At 46.4% G+C, this 20,926-nt stretch overlaps 2 protein-coding genes across 5 annotated transcripts in view; both read left to right on the top strand.

Annotated features, from left to right (window-relative positions):
• Nucleotides 1–14,519, top strand: part of commd4 (COMM domain containing 4) — a 15,970-nt gene extending 1,451 nt beyond the window's left edge. Inside the window, exons 2-7 of the mRNA XM_069902247.1 lie at nucleotides 851–1,060; nucleotides 1,696–1,753; nucleotides 4,284–4,403; nucleotides 6,881–6,961; nucleotides 9,099–9,275; nucleotides 12,283–14,519. Of these exons, the coding sequence (XP_069758348.1) occupies nucleotides 851–1,060; nucleotides 1,696–1,753; nucleotides 4,284–4,403; nucleotides 6,881–6,961; nucleotides 9,099–9,275; nucleotides 12,283–12,323 (687 nt within the window). The 3' untranslated portion in view covers nucleotides 12,324–14,519. The remainder of the gene's footprint in view (nucleotides 1–850; nucleotides 1,061–1,695; nucleotides 1,754–4,283; nucleotides 4,404–6,880; nucleotides 6,962–9,098; nucleotides 9,276–12,282) is intronic.
• The window catches only part of neil1 (nei-like DNA glycosylase 1), a 35,729-nt gene continuing 27,207 nt past the window's right edge, over nucleotides 12,405–20,926 (top strand). Inside the window, exons 1-3 of one of the 4 annotated variants that reach the window (XM_069902714.1) lie at nucleotides 12,405–12,492; nucleotides 19,839–19,971; nucleotides 20,806–20,922. The gene's annotated coding sequence lies outside the window, so the exon portion shown is untranslated. Of the gene's footprint in view, nucleotides 12,493–18,082; nucleotides 18,227–19,838; nucleotides 19,972–20,007; nucleotides 20,137–20,805; nucleotides 20,923–20,926 lie in introns of those variants that run through there. The other 3 variants (XM_069902713.1, XM_069902715.1, XM_069902717.1) reach the window with 3 other exon arrangements.

Consider the following 20,926-nt stretch of genomic DNA (forward strand, 5'->3'; position numbering starts at 1 on the left):
AAAAACGTGTAAAATAGATAGATAAAAAAATATTGGTGCCCCCTAGCAGTCAGTTCTCCAGTCACGCAACACGCAATCTCAAGCAACCGGCAAATTCACTTATCCAGCACCTACCAATCCCCATAGGTGCCGGATACCTGGTGTTGTACCGTAAAAAAAAAAGACAGAAAATGTTGGAAGTATTTGGGTGAGGCAGAATCTGAAGAGTCAAAAACGAGTCACTGTTTCTGCTTTGTGAATTTTCATTACGATTGCCCTGAAAGTGTTGTCACAGGTGGATAGAGTTGTAAAGAAAGCTTTTGGCATATTGGCCTTCATAGATCAAAGTATTGAGTATAGGAGTTCGAATGTTACGGTAAAGTTGTATAAGACGCTAGGTTAAGGTGGGTGTTAACCACCTGTCAGACGTTCCAAGAGATTTAAGATTCCTTGGTTGTCATGTAATAGAACTGAACACGTAATATTACACGAAATTGCCTTCTGCCTGCTGTAAAGCATTGCCCGGCACCTCCTTACAGAAAGGTAAAGAAAAGCAAATGGGAGTCCCTTCAGAGTCACTGAGTATCCATGGCTTCGCCTCCAGCACTCCCGCAGTCTCTGCAGCTGCACAGACTCCAGTTCAGACTACTGGCAACCCGAGCTCCAGATCCAAACCTCCAATACAATCAGGGTACCTTCAGTGCCCGAGGCCCTTTGGGAGCCTTTCTTGCCCTCAGCATCCTCTCGAGTACCTCGTTTCCACGAGTCAGTGTCTAGCAGCCCACACTCTGTGCGGGTTCTTAACCACAAGTTTCCAATAGCTTGCAGTTTGTGAGGGTCTCTCAGCTACTGATGTTTCTCTTGGAATAAGAGGAACAGAAAGGAACTCACTGGTCCACTGCCCTGTAGGGTCGTCTCCCATGCTTTTCCTTCTCACCGGGGTGTACTCTCCCCGTTTCTGGTGCCCTGGGCCGATCCGCTGCTCCCCGGAGTCTGCAACCCCTCGTGGCTGCTGTCGGGCACAGACACCACCATCTCGGGCACAGTGGAGGCCACCTATGAGTATTCTAGAGTGTACATTGTAGGCCTCCTTATGTAAACGTTCCTCAGTGCAGGTCAGCTGTGAATTTTCAGGCATATATGGCATTGATTACCCTCTGAATATTCTAGAGCAGCCATTCTCAACCTTTTTTTGGCTAAGGCCCTTCAGAACTATGCTCAAAGATCATGTGCCCCCTTCTCTGTGAAGTAGCCTCGTTAATCAGTCCATGGCCTCCCTTAAATGCACTGTGGTTCCCGTTGAGATTGGCTGTTCTAGAGCACACAGTGTAGGTCGCCTTTTATGAATGTTCTAAAGTGTAGGTTACCTCCTGCAAATGTCCTGGAGCGTATTGTGTAGGTCACCTGTAAATGTTCTAAAAGATGTTAAGTTGTTAGAGGCACTGTTGCAGACTGATGAGAATATTATAGCAACTAGAAGGAAAATGATTCCATTATAATGTCTGTTAAATGGCATCCTAGTGCCTTACAATAAGTAGGAACAATGTTTGGCTGTCCCACTGTTTGGCAGTGGTTGGTGGTGTGAAGTGTCAGTTCGCATGATTCCCACTTAAAACACTGAATGTGGGATTAACCTTCAGTGAGGGACTTGAGCAGACTGGGTTTTGGAAGGCTTGCTTTCTTAACACGTTCTTCCATTGCTACAATAATTGTCAGTTTCCTCTCCCATTTCAGTACGAGAAAATTACAAAACTAACTGCAGATGCTAAGTTCGGTGAGTCTGTCTCTTCAAATATCTTAATTAGCTTTGCAACATTAATGAGCATTTTAAGAATGTGGTGCACTTGTATGCAATGTGTGTGTAAATATAAAAAAGTTCTTTGGTTCACAGTCCAATCTCACTTCTCCTTCTTCCAAGTTCACTGGTTGCAGGCAATTCTTAGACTGTGCACAGAATTTAACATGTATAAAGTTCACCAGGCTTTGGTGCTCGAAAGATAAATGGTTACCACTCAGGAAGGTTCTTGTAGGTTGGCAGAGAGAGATGTGTTTTTCCAGGATTTCCACGTCGGAGGTACCACCATTAGTCACCTATGGGCCGGATGGTCTCGCTGATGAAACTTGCCCCATCAGGGTTCTCCAGATGATAACCTCTTTCTTTCAGGTCATCACAGCGTTCATTCTGTTCCAGACAGATAGCACATCCAGCCACTCTGGATCTTCTGTTTCAATTCTAACAAGCTTCTCCTGGCTTGTTACAGCTTTCTGTGACACATACAGTCAAAGACTCCCTTCTGTCTCTCTCTCTCTCTCTCTCTCTCTCTCTCTCTCTCTCTCTCTCACTCTCTCACTCTCTCTCTCTCTGAGATTCAAACTGCCAGTAGCATGTCCTTCTCTCTCTCTCACTTGCAAACCCCCCCCCCCGACCTTCTCCAGCAAACAATAGGAGTTCGTCTTCTGGTCCATCTGTTGTTTTAGGTAAACAATAACCACTCAATGACCTCTGCATGAGCACTTTGCAGAGAGGTTAAAAGCCTTGCAAAAAGGTCCAAAACAGACAACCTGGCTCTGGTTGTTCTTCCAAGACAATAGTCATGACCTCATTTCAGTTAGCACCTACTTGTGAAATGTGCATAGCATTCTCCATAGTTTCTGTAAAGTCACTGAATATGAATTTTTCAGTATTTCAAATAAGATCTGTTTTAAAGTGTGTGTATGTAACCTACTCTACTTTTACCAATTTCTCTCCCAAAAACATTCCCAAATATTCCATCATAAGGCGACCTCAGTAAATATATATAAGACAATATTGAATAGATTTTTTGCATAGTAGGGGAATTAAGGTATATGGGAGAATGGAGATGAGCCTATCATCAGATCAGCCATGATCTCATTGAATGACAAAGGAGGCTCGATGGACCGGATGGTCTGTTCCTGCTCCTCTATGTTCTTATGTAAAATCACCCTCTCACATCCTAATTCTGATAGCTGGTACCCCTTCAGTCAGTCTTGAGCCAATCTCCAGCAGGCCGCAGCCTGGTGCGAAGTAAAACGTAGAACATAAAACATTACAGCACAGTACAGGCCCTTCAGCCCTCAATGTTGTGCCGACCTATGTACCTACTAAACAATCTAAACTTTCACCCATAGCCCTCTATTTTTCTTGCGTCCATGCGCCTGACTCGGAACCTTACAGAGCAATGTAGGACAAATATTTTATATAGAGTGGAACGGACTGCAGTGGAAGCAGATACAGTAGCAGCATTAGAGGGTTCTGAACAGACACACGAATATGAAGGGGTTTGGAGTGATATCCATCAAATGCAAATAGCAGAGTTTAATTTGGACATCATGTGGGTCGAAGGACTGTATTGATCTATGTTCCATTAGCACTGAAGATACTTGGGTTGGGGACACAATCTGTGGAGCGAGGGACAGTCAATTTCAGCACGGTAGCAGGTGATTTCGGCCTATGAGACCGTGCTAACACCCAATTAACCTACAACCCCCCAGGACGTTTTGAATGGCTGGAGCCCCCCAGGAAAAACCCATGCAGGCACGTGGAGGATGTACAAGCTCCTTCCAGACAGTGCGGTATTTGAATCACGGTAGCCAGCGCTGACCGCCACGCCAACTGTGCGTCCCATAAAAGGGGACATGAGGGGGAACATCTTCACCCAGAGAGTGTGGAACGAGTTGCCCCCTGCATTGGTGAATGCAGGCTCAGTTTTGACGTGCAAGAAAAAAATGTGGATAGGTACATGGTTGGGAAGGGTGTGAAGGGCTATGGTCTGGATGCAGGTCAGTGGGACTGGGTAGAATAACAGTTTGGCACAGACTAGATGGGCCGAAGGGCCTGTATTTGTGCTGTGTTCTATGGTGACAGAAAATCACTAAGTCACAGATGCTGCCTGATTCACTTATAAATACTTGCTGTAGAGTGTAAAAGACTAACTTCATAACTAGATTTAGAATTCCTATTTTGAATTACCAGTTACTTTGTCTTTCAACTATTCATTTGGACGCCACAGTTAGCTATTGCGGTGCCAGCATCCTGGGGTCGAATCTGGCGCTTTAAAAAGTTTATACATACGTACTCCCCATGTCCTATGTTGGTTTCCTCCCACCAGAAATGTTCAAGATTTGTAGGTCAATAGATATATTCAGTTAGGGCAGGCTCATGGGCCAGAAGCGCTAAACTCTAAATTAAAAAAATTAAACCACATTGCAGCAAAGTTAATCTTTGCGAAGATCATTTGGTATCCATTTCCCAAAGAATTAATGCGGTTTCATTTTGAATCTAGACTCCAGTGACATTAAAGCCACAGTGGCCGTGCTAAACTTTGTTTTATCAAGTGCTGCCAAATATGGAGTTGACGGAGAATCGTTGTCAAGTGAATTGCAGCAACTTGGCTTGCCGAAAGGTAAGATTTCTTCTACTACAGATGTTGGGGGGAAAAAAATGTTGTCCTCTCCAATAAACCAGGAGCCAAGTGGTTCTGTGGATCTCAATGGTCTGTGGCGTAATCGAGCATGCAATGTTGTTGACCTGCACCACTCCAGAAAATGGAGGATACCAATTTTTTGAATAAGCCCTAACTGTAGAATGGGTGGCAAAGCCTTGACAGCTGTCGATGTTTCTGAATGCCATTCAAAGGGATGAAGTGGCTCAACTTTAACATTCAGCAAAAATTTGGGGACAGTTGAAGAGCCAGTTGATGAAGGAGAGAAAGACGATGCGGTCAAACAATATTCATGGCTTTTATTAGCAGAAACTTCTGGTACAATAATGAAAGATAGTGGGTACAGACACACTTATACCCAAGGGGAGTGTCCTTAACGGTAGAGATAATGCACAGCCAATGTTAGTACAGCAAGGCTCGCCAGAGGGGAGACAGGCAGCTTGGCAGACATTTACCACAAGGTGCATGGATGGGAGGGATGTGGACTGGGTGCAGGACAGCGGGGCTGGGCGGAATAATAGTTTGGCACTGACTAGAAGGGCCAAAAGGCCCACTTCACTGACAAAAGACAAAGGAGGAAAAACCCAACACCCAACCCCAACCAAACAATTTTCCCTTGCAACCGTGCCTGCCTGTCCCGCGTCGGACTTGTCAGTCACCAACAAGCCTGCAGCCTCCATGAATCTTCATCAGCAAAGTCAAGCCAAAGAAAGAAGAAAGAATATTCTATGGTTATAAATGATTAAAAATGAATGGAATAAATCTATTTTAACATTTAAAATAAGTTTGATTAAGGCAAGAATTCAGAAAAATTAAGCCTGGATTTCATTCCAAGCCATTCCTCTCCATGTTGGGTCTCATCTGCTAAAGAATTGGGGTAAAACACAAAAGTTTGCAGACACTGTGACTGAAGTACAAACACAATGTTGGAGAAACTCAGTAGGTCAAATAGGGTACTTTATACAAACAAAGATAAAGATACATAACCACCATTTCGAGCTTGAGCCCTTCATCAAGGTATGGACGAAATGTATTGAGTCAAAGGCCCTGCCCCTCTCTTCCCCCAAACCCCCCCCTCCACCCCCTCCACTTCAGGTGCTTGCCTTCAGTTTGCTCATACCTTGAGGAAGGGCTCAAACTCGAAATGTTGGTGATGTATCTGTCTTTGTTATATAATATACATTGTTTGACCTGCTGGAGTTTCTCCAGCACTGTGCTTTTAGAGAATCGTAGCAGGTTTGTGGTCTGCTGCTTGAGTTCAGGGTTCAGAGTACAACAGCATTCTTGAGAGTGTTCTCAACTTTGAGACTTAGAATGTGCCAGTTCATCACTGCATTTGCCCAGAAGGCCAGACAGCATTTGCAGGAAGAGAACCGGACAGTGTTTCAAATCAAAAGACCTAGTTGCAGCTGTCTGCCAGATCCATGCAGACTTTCTCAATGAAGGGCTCAGGCTTGAACCCTTGACTGCTCATTGCTTTCCATGGATGCTGCATGGCCCTGCTGAGCTCCTGCAGCACTTCTGTGTGTCGCTCTGACTGCCCATCACCCATTTTACACTTTTTATTCTCTGCCGCGTTCTCATTGACTCCCCCTCAAATTCGACCGCTTGCCAACACGCGAGGGGCATTTTGCGGTGGCCCGTTGATATGCGAACCTGTATGGATACAGGAGGAAACTGGTGCATATGGGGGATTGCACATGATTATAGGGAGAATATCTGAACTCCGCGCACACAGATCCAGAGGCTGAAATCAAACAGATCTCTTATCAAAATATGTCCGTCATTAAGATTTCCAACAAATCCATTCTTGGATCTCCAGCTTTTCTGGCCATATCCCAAATTTAAGAATAGTTTTCAACCGATTTCAAAATTAACACTTTCGGATTAATGGAACTTTGAACTGTTGCAGAATTTACTACAGGCTTTCGTAAAGGATGGCATGGTCAACATAGCGGTTAGCGCCACGCTCTTACAGCGCCAGCGATCAGGACTGGGGTTAAATCCCGCAAGGAGTTTGTATGTTCTCTTCATGCCTGCGCGGGTTTTCTCCAGAGGCTCTGGTTTCCTCCCATCATTCAAAACGTACCGGGGGTGGGGGGGTGGGGTTGTAGGTTAATTGGGCGGCACGGGCTCATGGGTTGAAATGGCCTGTTGCCATGCTGTACGTCTCTGAAAAAAAAATCTTCAAAAATGTGCGGCTGCAGAAATGCTGGAGGTGAACTCACGGACAGTCAGTATCTCCAAAGGGAATCAATCTCTTCCTTCTCTTTCATTTATTGTTAGGGGTGCCGGGCAATGCTCATGGTGAATCTTTGCCATAAGACAGATAAAGTTGAAGTAAATCATGTACATTGCAAATTTAATGTATTATTACATGACAATAAAATGAGACTTTTAGAAATCTCCTGAACTAAATTTCACATTGAACATTTCAGAACATGCCACTGCACTTTGTAAATCTTATGAAGACAAACTGAGTGCCCTTCAAGACAAACTGAAGGAGAGTAGTCTGCGATGTAAGTGGCATTACCCTCCACTGAATGATTTACAATAGTTATTTGAACTTTGTGACCTGACAAAAACATGAGGAGGCCAGATGAGGGGATTTTTCTCTTGATTTTGAAATTGATGACCCCCCCCCTAACGTCTTGCTCAGGTTGATAGGGAGGTAAAAAAAGCTTATGGTATGCTGGTCGGGGATTAGGTGCAAGAGCCATGATGTAATATTGTAACTCTGGGTAGACCTCATGTTGTTGTTCAGGTTAGCGTGGGTCCCACAGGTTAAGAACCAGACCAAAGTGCAGGTACAGAGCACACATTTATTTCAGAGATGGAATTGAGACCACAGGGTCGATGGGTCAAGCAAATTTCTACACATACACAATACGCAGGAGGTAAATATACACTTCCGGGTGACGAGGGGGAAACTGCCAGAAACTAGGGAAGTTACAAGAGCGTACATATTCAACAATCAGATCAAAGTGCCCCCACCCCTTGACTGGTATGGACATGGCTCTGCTGCCTTGCTTCGAGACTCACCTCAACCCAGTGCGGAAGGTGATGCCAGGAGGAGTCCAAAGAGGCAGAACAAAGGGACACATGGTCCTTTATAGTTCTGGGAGCAAAGCTGGAGGGGGACCAATCATAAAGGTCAGTGTGGTTGCTGTGGCCAATGGCTCAAAGCCAAATGCAGGGGCTCAGCAGGGGTGAACTGAGGCAATTCACCTGGGCCAATTGGGTGAAGGTCAGGGCTGAGTCTGAGCACCTGGTGATTTAAGTTGACCAAGCATAAGGGTCACCTTGATGGCTTGGAGTGAGTCTTTGACCTTGACTGGCGGGTAGTGTGTCCTCCGAACAGGAGCGCAGCAGCGCCTCCCGGTGGTGGATGCTGCCTCTCCATTACACACGTGGAATAAGAATATTGTGTTCAGTTCTGGTCGCCTCGATTCAGAAAGGATGTGGAAGCTTTGGAGAGGGTGCCGAGGAGATTTACCAGGATGTTGCTTGGATTGGAGAACGTGTCTTAAGAGGCAGGGTTAGCAGAACTGGGCCTTTTCTCTTTGGAGCGAAGAAGGATGACTTAATAGAAATCGGGATGAAACTCAAACATCTGCAGACACCATGGTTGAAGTAAAAACACAATGCTGGAGAAACTCAGCTGGTCAAACTGTACTTTATGTAACAAAGATAAATATACATAACCAATATTTCTACACATACACAATACGCAGGAGGTAAATATACACTTCCGGGTCACCAGAGCCCTCCAACTGGAAACCCTTCCAGTTTCTGCTAGCCTACTCTCCATTCACCCTCCCTTCCCATTCCCCTTTTACACTGCCATTGAAAGATGGGAATTAACTGCCTTTTAACCGCTTCACTTGCCTGTGTAAACGCAATGAAAGCAGGATAGGGTGAGGCTCATTTTCATCCCGTGTATTACCTGCCAAGGTAGGTACTGTTAGAAGAGCAAAGCCGGGTTGCTATGTTGAAGGTCGCATTGACCTGGCTTTTTTGTTGGTTCATTGTGAACGACCTGACCTGTCTTGAGAGACGGGTCATTCACATGCCAATTAAGTGGGATTTCTGTGTAAAAGGGGTACCTTTGTCTTCTTCCCGCCAACTCTCAAACCCCTCCCCCTCTATTCCCTCGCCATTGCCCCTCCCTTATCCACCTATTACCTCCTGCCTGTGGGACTCTGCTCCTCCCCCCCCCCCCCCCGTAACATTTTGTTAGCCCACCAGCCTACACCATCCTACATAGCCTGAAGCATGGGTTATGTATCTTTATCTTCACAACATAAAGTGCAGTGTTTCTCCAGCACTGAGCTTTTATTTAGTGCACAGCCAGCATCTTTTTTTTCCGGGGTAACTAACAAATGTTGGAGGACATCTGTTTAAGGTGAGGGGAGGAAATCTTAGGGGAGATGCCAGGGATAAGTTTTTACACAGAGTGGTGGGTACCTGGAATGCATTGGTGGGGGCTGGTGTGATAGGGATTTTTAAAGACTCTTGCAGAGGCACTTAGAGAATGATTGGTGTGGGGTAGGGTAGGTTTAGATTGTTGAGTAGGTCAGCACAACATTATGGGCCGAATGGCCTGTATTGTGCTATAACATTCCATGTTCTCTTACTACCTGTCTTTCTGTACAGTAAACAAACTCGACTCTGTGTCATGGAGAGTGGACTACACGTTGAGCTCTAGCGAGCTGAAGGAGGTAAACGAACCAATTGTTCACCTGAAGATTAACATTCGTAACGTAGACACGGGTGCCGTGGAACCGACAGTGGTCTCGGTGTCAGCTGACAAGTTCAGAGTCTTGCTCACAGGTAGGTTAAGGCAGAACCTCGGAGGAATATCAGTAACTGGGCACATTTTTAGCGGGTTATGTCAGATTAGAACAGCATTTCCGACAGTTGCAATTCTTGCTTTAGCCCAAAGATTGTAATTCCCCACTTGTTTAATGTTTATTTATACAATTCTTACCTTCCAAGTTCAAATCACTAAGGGTATCTCTTTAACTTCCTGTGAGCAGCCGAATGCTCCGCACTGCACCCTTGCACCTGCCCCATTTTTACATAACACTGTTACAAACTGTGCCTATGCTTTGGAATTCCTTACCGCTCCACCCCCTCTTGTGAGCTCTGCGAAGTTCCTTGAAACCTAGCCTCCAGCAGCAGGTCACAAGCCTCACGCAGCTCTTTGTCGTACAACATGCGGCTCGTAGAAAACGTGTTTGACTGAACTCTCAATGGCAGTGTTGGTGGCCGTGGCTTGCCTGATGTTGCGGGCAGTGAAATTAGCGGAGCGTTACTGTGATCCAAGCTGCCCTGCCCTCCGTAGCTCCCGATGCCCGGAACGACGCTGTACTTACCGAAGTCAAAAATATTATGCATGTAATAGGCGACCCCTTAAATATTGGTCCACAAAATCTGGCTATTGCACGAGTATATGTGTACTTTTTGATTCTTGAAATTAGCAGTTTAAAAAAATCATACATGAATGAATATTATTACCTACATGCATTTCTTTTCCAATCTTGTATTGGTTTTAACATATGCAAAATACATAAGTAATAATAATAAAGTAGGTTATATTGAGTTACGTATCAAGTAACAATGAACAAGGTACCTATGTTATTCAATGCAAAAAAAAAGGGAAAAGGAAAGAATCCCATATATTCCTAAACTGAGAATCAAAACCCCCCGTGAGGGCTGCTGCCAAATTAAGGAGTCCACCACTAATAATAATAACTATGGGGTCATGAAAAAAATATTAATCTGCAAGTTTTGAAAGGAATCGAGAAAGAGAGGTAAGATCCATTGCAGTACAGGTACACAATCCTTTATCCGGAACCCTTGGGGGACAGTGTGTCCCGAATTTTGGATTTCAGAAAGCCAGATTTAAGCCCACCCGAATTGTGCTTCCGTACCCACCTTCCAGTCGCACTGCCATCTCCCCTCACCCTCCCGACTCGCGCTGCTGGTCGCCTGCCTGAGCCACGCTGCCGTTTCCCCCACCCCTTCGCCCACCCGACTCGCGCTGCCAGTCTCTCCCCATCGCCCGCTCGACTCACACTGCCCGTCTCTCACCCACCCGACTCACGCTGCCATCTCTCTCCCCACTTGCCAGATTTTGGAGCTTTCTGGATTTTAGATGTCCAGATAAAGGATTGTGTACCTGTAGTAGAACACCTCATTTACTTTCTAGACGTGCCAACACATCGTACCACCATTGGGTATGGGTGGGAGGGGCAGCACCATTCCACCTCCAGCGATGAGGGAAGTAAAAGGCACTGCGTGGGATTATGAACTTCCATGTTAAGTCCATTGGCCCACCCACTCCAAAAATAGAAAGTTAATATTACCTACATGTATTTCTCAATGTTTATCTAAAACTTTTGTAAGAAAATGTGCACGTAAAGTAAAAATGTGTGTGGGTGATATTTTTTTCATGTCTTGCGGCTGAAGTTTATCATGTGCGTTAAGCAAGTTTGGCCACCCCAGCTCGAGACAAAGCTTTAGTGAACCAGCCCCAACACCAGCTTTGTCTGCTCACCTGGATGGGTGTAGTTTAGACTGGAGAAACTTAGCAAGACACGCAGCATTCTTCATGTAGCAAAGACAAAGATACGAAGTTTCAAGCCTGAGCCCTTCAATGAATCACCCCCTCCCCTCCCCCCCGGTACGTTCATCCCCTTGGTACTTACCCATGACTGCAGGAAGTGCCGCACTTGCGCCCACACCTCCGCCCTCACGGTTCTCACAGCACTTCACTCGTGAATCTGCGGGGGTCATCTTACTGCATCCGGTGGTCCCGTTGTGGCCTGGAGATCGCTTCGCTGAGCACCTTCGCACTGTCCGCATCAATCACAGGGATCTCCCAGTGGCCGACCATTTCAACTCCCGTGCCGATATGTCTGCCTGTGGCCATGTGCGCGGGCAAACCAAGACCACCCATAAATTAGAGGAGCACCACCTAATATTCCATTCTGGGCCCTCTCCAACTGGGTAGCATTAACATCAACTTCTCCAGAATCTGTTCGGCCACTCCCCGTTCTCCTTCTCTTCCCTATCCCTCTACCTGCTTTCCTGCAGATTCCCACTCCCTCCTCTCTCCAATCAGAGAGCTACCACCTCCCCCCGTCACCTCAGCTTTTCCCTCTTCTCTCCACATACCTATATCCACCTGTGACCCTATGCTCTCCCCCCCCCCCTAATTTGTTCTGCTTTTTGTTCATAGCTTGATGAAGGGCTCAGGCCTGAAACACTGATGCATCTTTGCAATGAAGGGAACACTGCAGGACCTGCTAAGTTTCTGCAGAAGTTTTGTGCAAGCTATAATCACAGCGTCTGCAAAACTTCTTAACACCTGGAAAGGTGCAAATCTCTTAAAGGACCCAAATAACTAGGACAGCATTAAAACTGCAGTTATGGAATCTGTAAAACAGGAATGCTGGAAGAACTCAGCCAGTCAAGCAGTATCTGTGGACAGAACTCAGTTGGGGCAGCATGGTTGCCGTGGTGGTTAGAGTAACGCTGTTACAACGCCAGAAATCGGGAGCAGGGTTGGAACCCTGCGCTGTCTGCAAGGAATTTGCACGTTTTCCCCGTGTCTGCGCGGGGTTTCCTCCGGCCGCTCTGGCTTCCACCCTTCAACACATACCAAGGGTTGTAGTTCAAATGGGTGTAAATAAGTGCACGGGCTCATGGGCCGTTACCATGCTGTATGTCTAAATTTAAGTATAAAAACTCTTTAATCAGGTCCGCTAACTGATGTTCGAATAGATTCCACTCTGATAATGACTGACAGCTGCTCTCATTGCTCTCTTCTCAGAACTCAAGCAAGCGCAAACACTGATGAATGCGTTGAACTAAGCGGCGCAGCTCTGTTGAACTTTGCACGAAGCTGTGAGCTTGCTGGATGGACGAGCGAGTGAATGTCCTGTTGCATTTATTTTAAACAAAAGATACTCATGGCTTCCTGAAGGAAAATGCTTCTTGGGCTGTGAATTCCAAGGGATGCGAAGAATGGAGAAATATGTTTGTAAGTTTGGAGGATTAGAACACGTATCCTTCTTAACAAAGCACTTTCTCGAACTTTGTGCTTTGTGCCTTGAGGCATTGGCCTTTGGTGAGAGTACAACTGAAAGAACCCTAGGCTGATATCACAGCCTGTTTTTCCACTCTTTCAAATGTTTCAGCCTGTTAAGTGGCTAAGCCCCCACCCCCCTACGATCTGCGATCCCAGCCCCCGCGGAGGGGAGACCTAAACATTCCCTTCAGCTTTTCAAGCCCAGCTGATGGGGCGGGGGTAATCATCTTACTAGCAGCATTTGGGTCCACAGAACCTGCTTCCAAGGTTTAACTCTATCAGAATAAAGTGACTGGATATTGGGGGAGGTGGGGGGAAATTCATCTCAATATTGGGGCATTGACAATGGGCCTCTTATTTAATGCTATGCCTGACAATATCCCAGTATTGTCAGCCTACAGCTCCATCCACTCAGTAATAAGATTTGGCCAAGTACTTACGATCAGATTTTTATTTTGAACAAGAAGCCAATCCGACTGTACCACCTCTGGACCTGTCTTCGCAGCTGCTAATCTCCCAGGAGCAGGGAGTTCATTGGGCAAACGAGGAGGGCGTCAGGTTATTTCCAAATGCATTACGTGCTTGTCGAGGGGAAGCTGCAAAGGAATTGATACTGACAAGATGAAACGGTGACCTCAAGTGTGTAGAGAAGGGGTGGCCAACCTTTTAATGTTTAATTTAGTCATGCAGCACAGTAACAGGCCATTTCGGCCCACGAGTCCATGCCGCCCAATTAACCTACATACTTGTAGGCTGAAATGGCCTGTTACTGTACTGCATGACTAAAGTTGACCACCCCTGCTCTACTGAATTGTCAAAGAATCCATGAGGTTCTCACATTGGTGTTTGTTTCCTGGGAGTAAAGGAGTTTTGAAGTGAGATCAGGCTTGAGGCACCATCACAGAGCCAGGTCTGATGGCTTCACTATCCTGTGGGGAACCAGGGTATAAAACATTTCAATAATGTCGATTTCTCATCACTTTCTCAAAGAGAGTGGTGCAGAATTTTCCCGCACCACTGAATTCTCACGGAATGCCTCAGGAACAGATGAAACTGTTTCGGCCAGGCCGATGGTCCAATTTGCACAGACCGCAGATCCACGTGTGTGGAAAGGGGCAACTTGTTGGGGCATCTCATGGAGTAGTAGGCAAGCTTTGCTGCGAACTGTGGCTGGCGGGTGAATATTTGACCCTGACTGCTTGGTTACTCTGCATGGCAAATCATTGAGAAGCATGTCCACTGATTCCCTTCGCCGCCACCTCAATAATTCCTCTAAGTCATCTTGAGGCTTTTGCAAATATCAAGTAGCATTTATCTGCAGATTTCCTGATGCAGAATCCAACACCAGCTGACAAATTGTGAGGCTGTATTGCAAATAGAGCACAAGTTCAGGCCTGACTTTTGAATTTTAATTGAAACCATTAGGTTAACAACCTGTGCTGGTCAGAGACAGGCAGGAACTTCAACAACATGACAACATTGAGTTCTTTCATCTGTGGGACATCAAGGTTGGAAATGTCCATTTGAAATTAGGATGCGCGTTGCGGGGAATTGTTTACACGGGTTACATAAAATTAAAACAAAAAGCTCAAAAGGAATTTAAATTTGAAAATTATGCCATTTATGTTGTGATATTTATCGTCTATTCTGCAGAAACTGGTGTGGCACTATGTGAGTGATATTGTATCTTCAGGGAACATCAGGGACTTTAATGCACAGTATTATGATTGAGAAGTATTTTTATCCCGTCTTCCCCAACTAGCACAATCATGTTTGGTCACAGTTGAAGATCTTTTGAGTAAGTACTGCAATTTACCATTGGATTTATGCTATGTACAGATCTTTTTTTGTTTTAGTTTTCAACATCATTGCTTTGGGTAGCAAAAGATGAAATTCAGGTTATGTGCCGTCCAGCTAACTAATGGCAGCATGTAAACATAAATTGTGAAAATAAAGATTGAAGTTTGTTAGAACTGAAACGTGGCTTTATTAGACTGGTTTCTTTGGCTCGTGTGTTAATGCATTGGCATTTACAACGCCAGATCTTGGTTTGTGCCTTTGAACATGGTGGACTGTGAGACCACATTATAAACAGAATACGATTGAAGAAATTGAAGGCCTGAAACGTCGGTTATATACCTTGACCTGCTGTGTTTCTCTTGCCATTTTGTGTTTTTACTACAATCACAGCATCTGCAGACTTGAATGTTTCACCACAATCGATAATCGCACATTGAGGAAGGTGCTCAGGCTCGAAAAGCTGGTTATATATCTTTGCCTCAGGTGGACGCTACAGGACGTGCCAAGTTCCTCCTGCAATTTTGTGTATTTACTGCAATCACAGTGCCTGCAGACTTTCTTGATTTACAATCGATAACGCTGGTCAATAATTGTTTTTAAAAGATTTGCTTCATGAAAGACAAAGATAACTTCAGATTTGCTGTATTACATACACTACATAGGAAAAACATTAACTTTTATTGAATTTAGCATGTTTAATCGCATCATTATGCTGACACGTCGCTGATTTTCATTTGTACTCAGCATCTGATGCCTCCTGTGTCAGTGTCCAACAATAGTCGGCCAACTATTCCAGTTGCCCTGATACCACTTTTCCACAGTCGCAGTGTCCTGGTGAAACCTTTCACTGTGTTTGGCACTGACGTCACCAAGATCAGCAGGGAAAACGTCCAAGTGCGAATGCAGAAATGGAATTTTCAAGGACGCATTGCACTTAGTGGTTTTGTGTGCATGTTAAAAATATGACCAGAAATCACGAAAAATAGGTTACGTCTAAAAACACCAGTACGATTTTAAGGTGATTTTTGTGATCAGCCCAAATTCCTTAAAATTCACCCCCAAAGTGTTCAGGATGCAAAATCTTTGCTGTCCAGTGTAATCAATGGATTGATAACTCAGCCCTGGCTTTTGAATTTATTTTGATATCCTCCACGCTGGGCCATCTAACTGGGCAGAAGCCGTGTGGATCTGATCTTCAGGTTAGTGTCGTGGTGCAAGTTATTTTTTTACTGGTGTGACCCAGCTGACATTTAACTGGCCTTTATTCTGGACCAGTTTTCTGCCCAAATTAGCTGTGGGGGCGTCAATCATAAGTCATGTGACTTCCTATTTTAAGTGCAGTGCACATCATTTACATGCAATTGTGTCAAGCCTGCTATGCATTCAATATGATCACCATTGATTTGTTCCCTTCTGCACCTGTTCCCCATATGCCTCACTTCCCCACTCTTTACCTACCTCCTCTAAATACTCCAGTGATCTAGCCTCTACACACAATGGTAGACTTACTACCTTCTGAGGAATTTGCTGAGTATTTCAATTGTGGATGACTGCCCCTTGTAATCATGTCCCTTGCTTGAGACTCCCACTGGTGGACACATCTCAACATCTGGCTTATTATCTCCTTGGGAACAAACAAGCATGAGCAGATTTAAGTTCTTCAGAGTCTTATAGGATTTGGGTATCATGAAGAAAGCACGTCAGCGCCTCTACGTCCTCGGGAGTTTGTGGAGGTTTGGAAACACTGGAAAATTTCTACAGGTTGGTGGAGAGTGCACTGACTGGCTGTCTGGTACGGGGACACCAATACCCGAGTGGAAAGCCCTGCAAAAGGTAGGACAGATCACAGGCAAAGCCTCTCCCCACCATTGAGGACAACTACAGAGAACACGCGTCGGAGAGCAGCAGCAAGCATCGAGGATCCACACCACCCAGCACACGGACTGTTCTCAATCATCAAGGAGCCATGCCATCCGGCACACACTGCTGCCATCAGGAAAGAGGCGTAGTTGCTACAAGACCCGCACCTTCAGGTTCAGGAACAAGCCTACACCACCATTCATTAGGATCATGGCTGATCAGTACCCAGTTCCTGCCTTCAGCTGCTACCCCTCCACCATCAGACTCCTCAACGACGAACTCAATCATTTAAGGACTCCTAATTGTGCACTTTATTGATCGCACCATCAGTTTGTTTACATTTCTTTATTTGTTTACATGTGTACACTGTGTACAGTTTTTGCATGAACAACAATCGGTAATTCTGCCTCACCCACAGGATAAAGCATCTCATGGATTTATGTGATGTTATTATGCATGTACTTTGCAATGAATCAGAAAAACTGAAATCTGTGGATCTTGTGTTTCAAGAGATCTTCCCCGTTCTCCTAAAGTCCAAAGAATTGGGTATCTCCAGTGGCTCAAGTTCAATCCTAACCTCTGATTCTGTGTGTGTGGAGGATGTTTTGGTCGCCTTATCTGAGGAAGGACATCCTTGCCTTGGAGGGGGTGCAGAGAAGGTTCACTAGGCTGATACCGGGGATGGAGGGACTTTCATATGAAGAAAGGTTGGATAGACTAGGCTTGTATTCTCTGGAATTTAGAAGATTGAGGGGTGATCTTATAGAAACTTATAAAATTCTTAAGGGTTTAGACAGACTAGACGCAGGAAGGTTGTTTCCAATGCCAGAGTTTAAGGATAAGGGGGGAATTTTTTTTAGGACTGAGATGAGGAAAATTTCCTTCTCTCAGAGAGTGTTAAATGTGTGGAATTCTTTGCCATAGGAAGTAGTTGAGCCGGTTCCCTGTCAATATTTAAGTGTAGGTTAGATTTGGCCCTTGTGGCCAAGGGGATTAGGGGGTATGGGGAGAAGGCAGGAACTGGGTACTGATCAGCCATGATCCTAATGAATGGTGGTGTAGGCTTGAAGGGCCAAATGGCCTACTCCTACACCTATCTTCTATGTTTCTATGTACCTCCCTGCCTCCAGCTGAGTCTTCTTGCATCTCAGTTTGGTAGATTAATTAGCCCATTGTTCCGTTAAGTATGGGACGGGGGAATAAAAATCCAACTTTTCAGTTGGTTCTGATAAGACGATCCACTCATCTCTGGAATTAGTTCTCTTGAGTACTCTCCAGTAAATATGTCCCTTAACTGCGCACTTCTCCAGTTGGGGCACAGCTTCCCTGTTTCTAAACCTCAGCCTCTTTGCTTTAATGTCTTGAATGCTATTTACCTTCCAAGCTGCATTGAGATCACCGAGGGCCGCCATGCTCTGTGTATACTCTGCAGAAGGGGCGGCACACTCAGCGGAGAGGGTAGTGCTGACTCTTTCATGGCGCCAGTGATCCCTGGTTCGAATCCGGCGCTGTCTGCAAGGAGTTTGTACGTTCTTCCCATGCCTGCGTGGGTCTCCTCCATGTGCTCCGGTTTCCTCCCAGCATTCAAAACGTATATTAATTGGGTATTTTAGTGAGAAGGGCCCGTGTGCTGCATGCAGGGGCAGGGGCTGAGTTGCAAACCCAGACCCTCTCACTCTGCCGTTTGCTGCCTTTCCAACACCTTCCTCCCCTTTCCTGTGTATCCATATTAACGCCTTCCGTCTGCTGGTCTACATTAGATGGAACTAATTCGTACAGTTTGTGGCAACCCAATTCTGCTGCAAAGCAACACATTTCGGGGACACGTTCAGGACAATAAACCTGATTATGATTCTGTTACTCAGTCAACGAGCAGTTTCTGTCTGTCCCTGTTTCCCCTAAACAGATCTGCCCTTTGTTGCCTGGGCAACAGTTTAAAAGGCACGGTTGGCATAGCAGTGAGCGCAACGCCTTTACAGCACCAGCGATCGGGCCCGGGGTTTGAAGCCTTCGCTGTCTGTAATGGGTTTGTATGTCCCTCCGTGTCTGCGTGGGTTTTCTTCTGGTTTTCTCCCAACCTTCAAAACTTATCGGGGGTGTAGTTAATTGGGTGGCATGGACCTGTTCTGTATGTCTAAATTTTAAGAAAAATCTCTTCTAAGATGCATCAGGACTTTTGGAAGATATTTGTTACTTTCATACAAAAGAGTGTGAGTGGAACTTTGGTCCCAACAAGGACCTCAAGCGCCCACAATGAATTGAATTTTGACATAGTGAACACTGTGTGACCTGCTAAGATTCTCCAGCACTTTTGTGTATTAAACTGTCGTTGTGACTGGTTGTAACACTGTCTGGTATGCACAGGCCAGGAACAGGCGATGGAAGTTGTGTACTCAGCTAACACTACCGTGGGCGCCAGTATTCACTCCACTGAAGACATCGACAAGAGGCGCCGTCTCAAGAAAGCAGCCTCTATCCTTAGGCACCCCCACCACCCAGGCCATGCCCATTTCTGTCCCTGCCTTAGCTCTGTCCACCACGATAGCGTGGATCTCCCAGCGGCCACCCAATTCAATTCCCCGCCCCCATTCCCTTGCTTACATATCTGTTCATGGTCTCATGTACTACCAGACTAAGCAATGGAGGAACACCACCTTCATTCTGGGGACCCCTCCAAATGGATGACATTAACGTTGATTTCTCCGTTAACGTCTCTCTCCCCTCTCTTTTTTCCCTCTGGCTTCCACAGAGCCAAATTCAATCCTCACCTCCTGGCATATCCAATTAAGATATTTTGGCTATTGGTCTGGATTCCTCCCCGCACCCCCCCCCCCCCCCACCTCCCGATCTCAACTTTAAAGCCTGCCTGCTTTTTTCTTGGGGTCAGGCCAAAATGTCGGTCATGTATTGTTACCTCGTATGGAGACTAAGAGACTGGCTGAGTCCCTCCAGCATTTGCTGTGTATGTTTTATAGCCCTTTTTCTCACTACTTCTATCAGTGCCAATGGTACAAAAGCAGCATCTTTTGCCCCCCCCCATTCCTGAATGGACCATGAACCACAGATCCCGCACTGATCTCAGAGCACCAATGGCTTAGGGATTGCTTAAAAGGACACATGAGTGGAAAGAAAAAGGTCGAGAATCACTGCCCTAGTGCCTGGCTGTTGGAAATGCCTCCTCTCTCCCAGGCCTTATGCCGGGCGAAGCCTGTCTATTTTAACAGAGTTGTGGGTGCCCGATGCATTGCCAGGGGTGGTGGTGGTACAATAGGGTGATTGAAACCACCTCTCTCCCCCCCCCCCCACCCCCATCAATCTCACTTTGTAGATCAGTCGCTCTCAAACTGCCCCATCAGCTCACACCCCACTGTAAATGTACCCTATCCCATCGGCGATTAGTGAGGGATCGCTTCAAGCGGTGTGCGGGAAGTTTGAAAACTCGTCCCTCGTGAACTCGTTATGTGCAGGGTTTCCAAACTCCGAAGGAAAGGGGCCAATGGCAATTTTTCGCAAGCCAAATATTTCAGCCGCGATTGGGTCTGGAGCAGAGGTTCATTGTGCACTGATGGTTAATTTTTAAAAAATAGAGTATTTATGGATCCACGTCTTTCTTAGCAGTTTTTGACTTGTCGTTGCAGGATGGTGCAGGCTGATGGCAAGACCTTCCCTGTGCAAAGCTGGCGGACCAGGACTACAGGTCCCAGCCTGCATCGGCGAGGAAGTGGAGGCTGCCTGAGATCAAGGAGGAGGAGCCGCCGCGATTAGCCCGGGGTTGGTGCAAGCGAAAGGCGGCTGATAAACTTCCTTGAGGGTCTGGCTGTGCGAGCGCGTCCAGCGCATCCTTTCATCCCGGCTACTTTGTAGCAATTGCATCGGCAACAGTTGCCCACGTGGACTGGTTGCAGAAGTTGCTTTGGTGCTCTCTGCCTGCAGTGGGTGGGTGGGGGGGTTAGCAGGAGCTACGGCTCTGATCTTGGGGGCTCCAGTGGGAGGGGAAGGGTCAGTGGGAGGGGAAGGGTGGGGGGGGGGGGGGCACCAGTGGGAGGGGAAGGGTGGGGGGGGGCACCAGTGGGAGGGGAAGGGGGGCACCAGTGGGAGGGGAAGGGGGGCACCAGTGGGAGGGGAAGGGGGGCACCAGTGGGAGGAGAAGGAGGGCACCAGTGGGAGGGAAAGGGTGGGGGGCACCAGTGGGAGGGGAAGGGTGGGGGTTGGCACGATCCCCATTCTTCAACGCGCAATGCCACCCATTTCTGGCCACCCACTGAACACAGGTGGCTTCGGGGGCACTTGAGCGGGAACCACTGCCCTGGCTGTTGGAAATGCCTCCTCTTGCTCCCAGGCATGGCACCGGGCAAAGCCTATTTTAACACAGAGTTGTGGGTGCCAGGGGTGTTGGTGGAGGCGGGTACAATAGGGGCATTTAAACTCCCCCCCCCCCAATCTCCTCACTTACTTTGTGGATTATGTAGATCAGTAGTTCTCAAACTGCCCCTTCAACTCGCATCCCTATACCATTTTTGTAAGGGGTCGCTTAAAGTGGTGTGTGAGCGGGAAGGAAATGTTGGAAAACCAGCGTTTTAAATCGTCCTTAATTGTTATGTGCAGGGTTTCACAACTCCCAAGGAAATGGGCCAGTGACATTTTTTCTCAAGCAAAATATTTCAGTAACAATTGGGTCGAGAGCAGTGATTCCCAACCTTCCCTTCCCACCCACATCCCACCGTAA

Source organism: Narcine bancroftii, chromosome 11 (assembly GCF_036971445.1).
Source record: "Narcine bancroftii isolate sNarBan1 chromosome 11, sNarBan1.hap1, whole genome shotgun sequence".
Classification (NCBI taxonomy): domain Eukaryota; kingdom Metazoa; phylum Chordata; class Chondrichthyes; order Torpediniformes; family Narcinidae; genus Narcine; species Narcine bancroftii.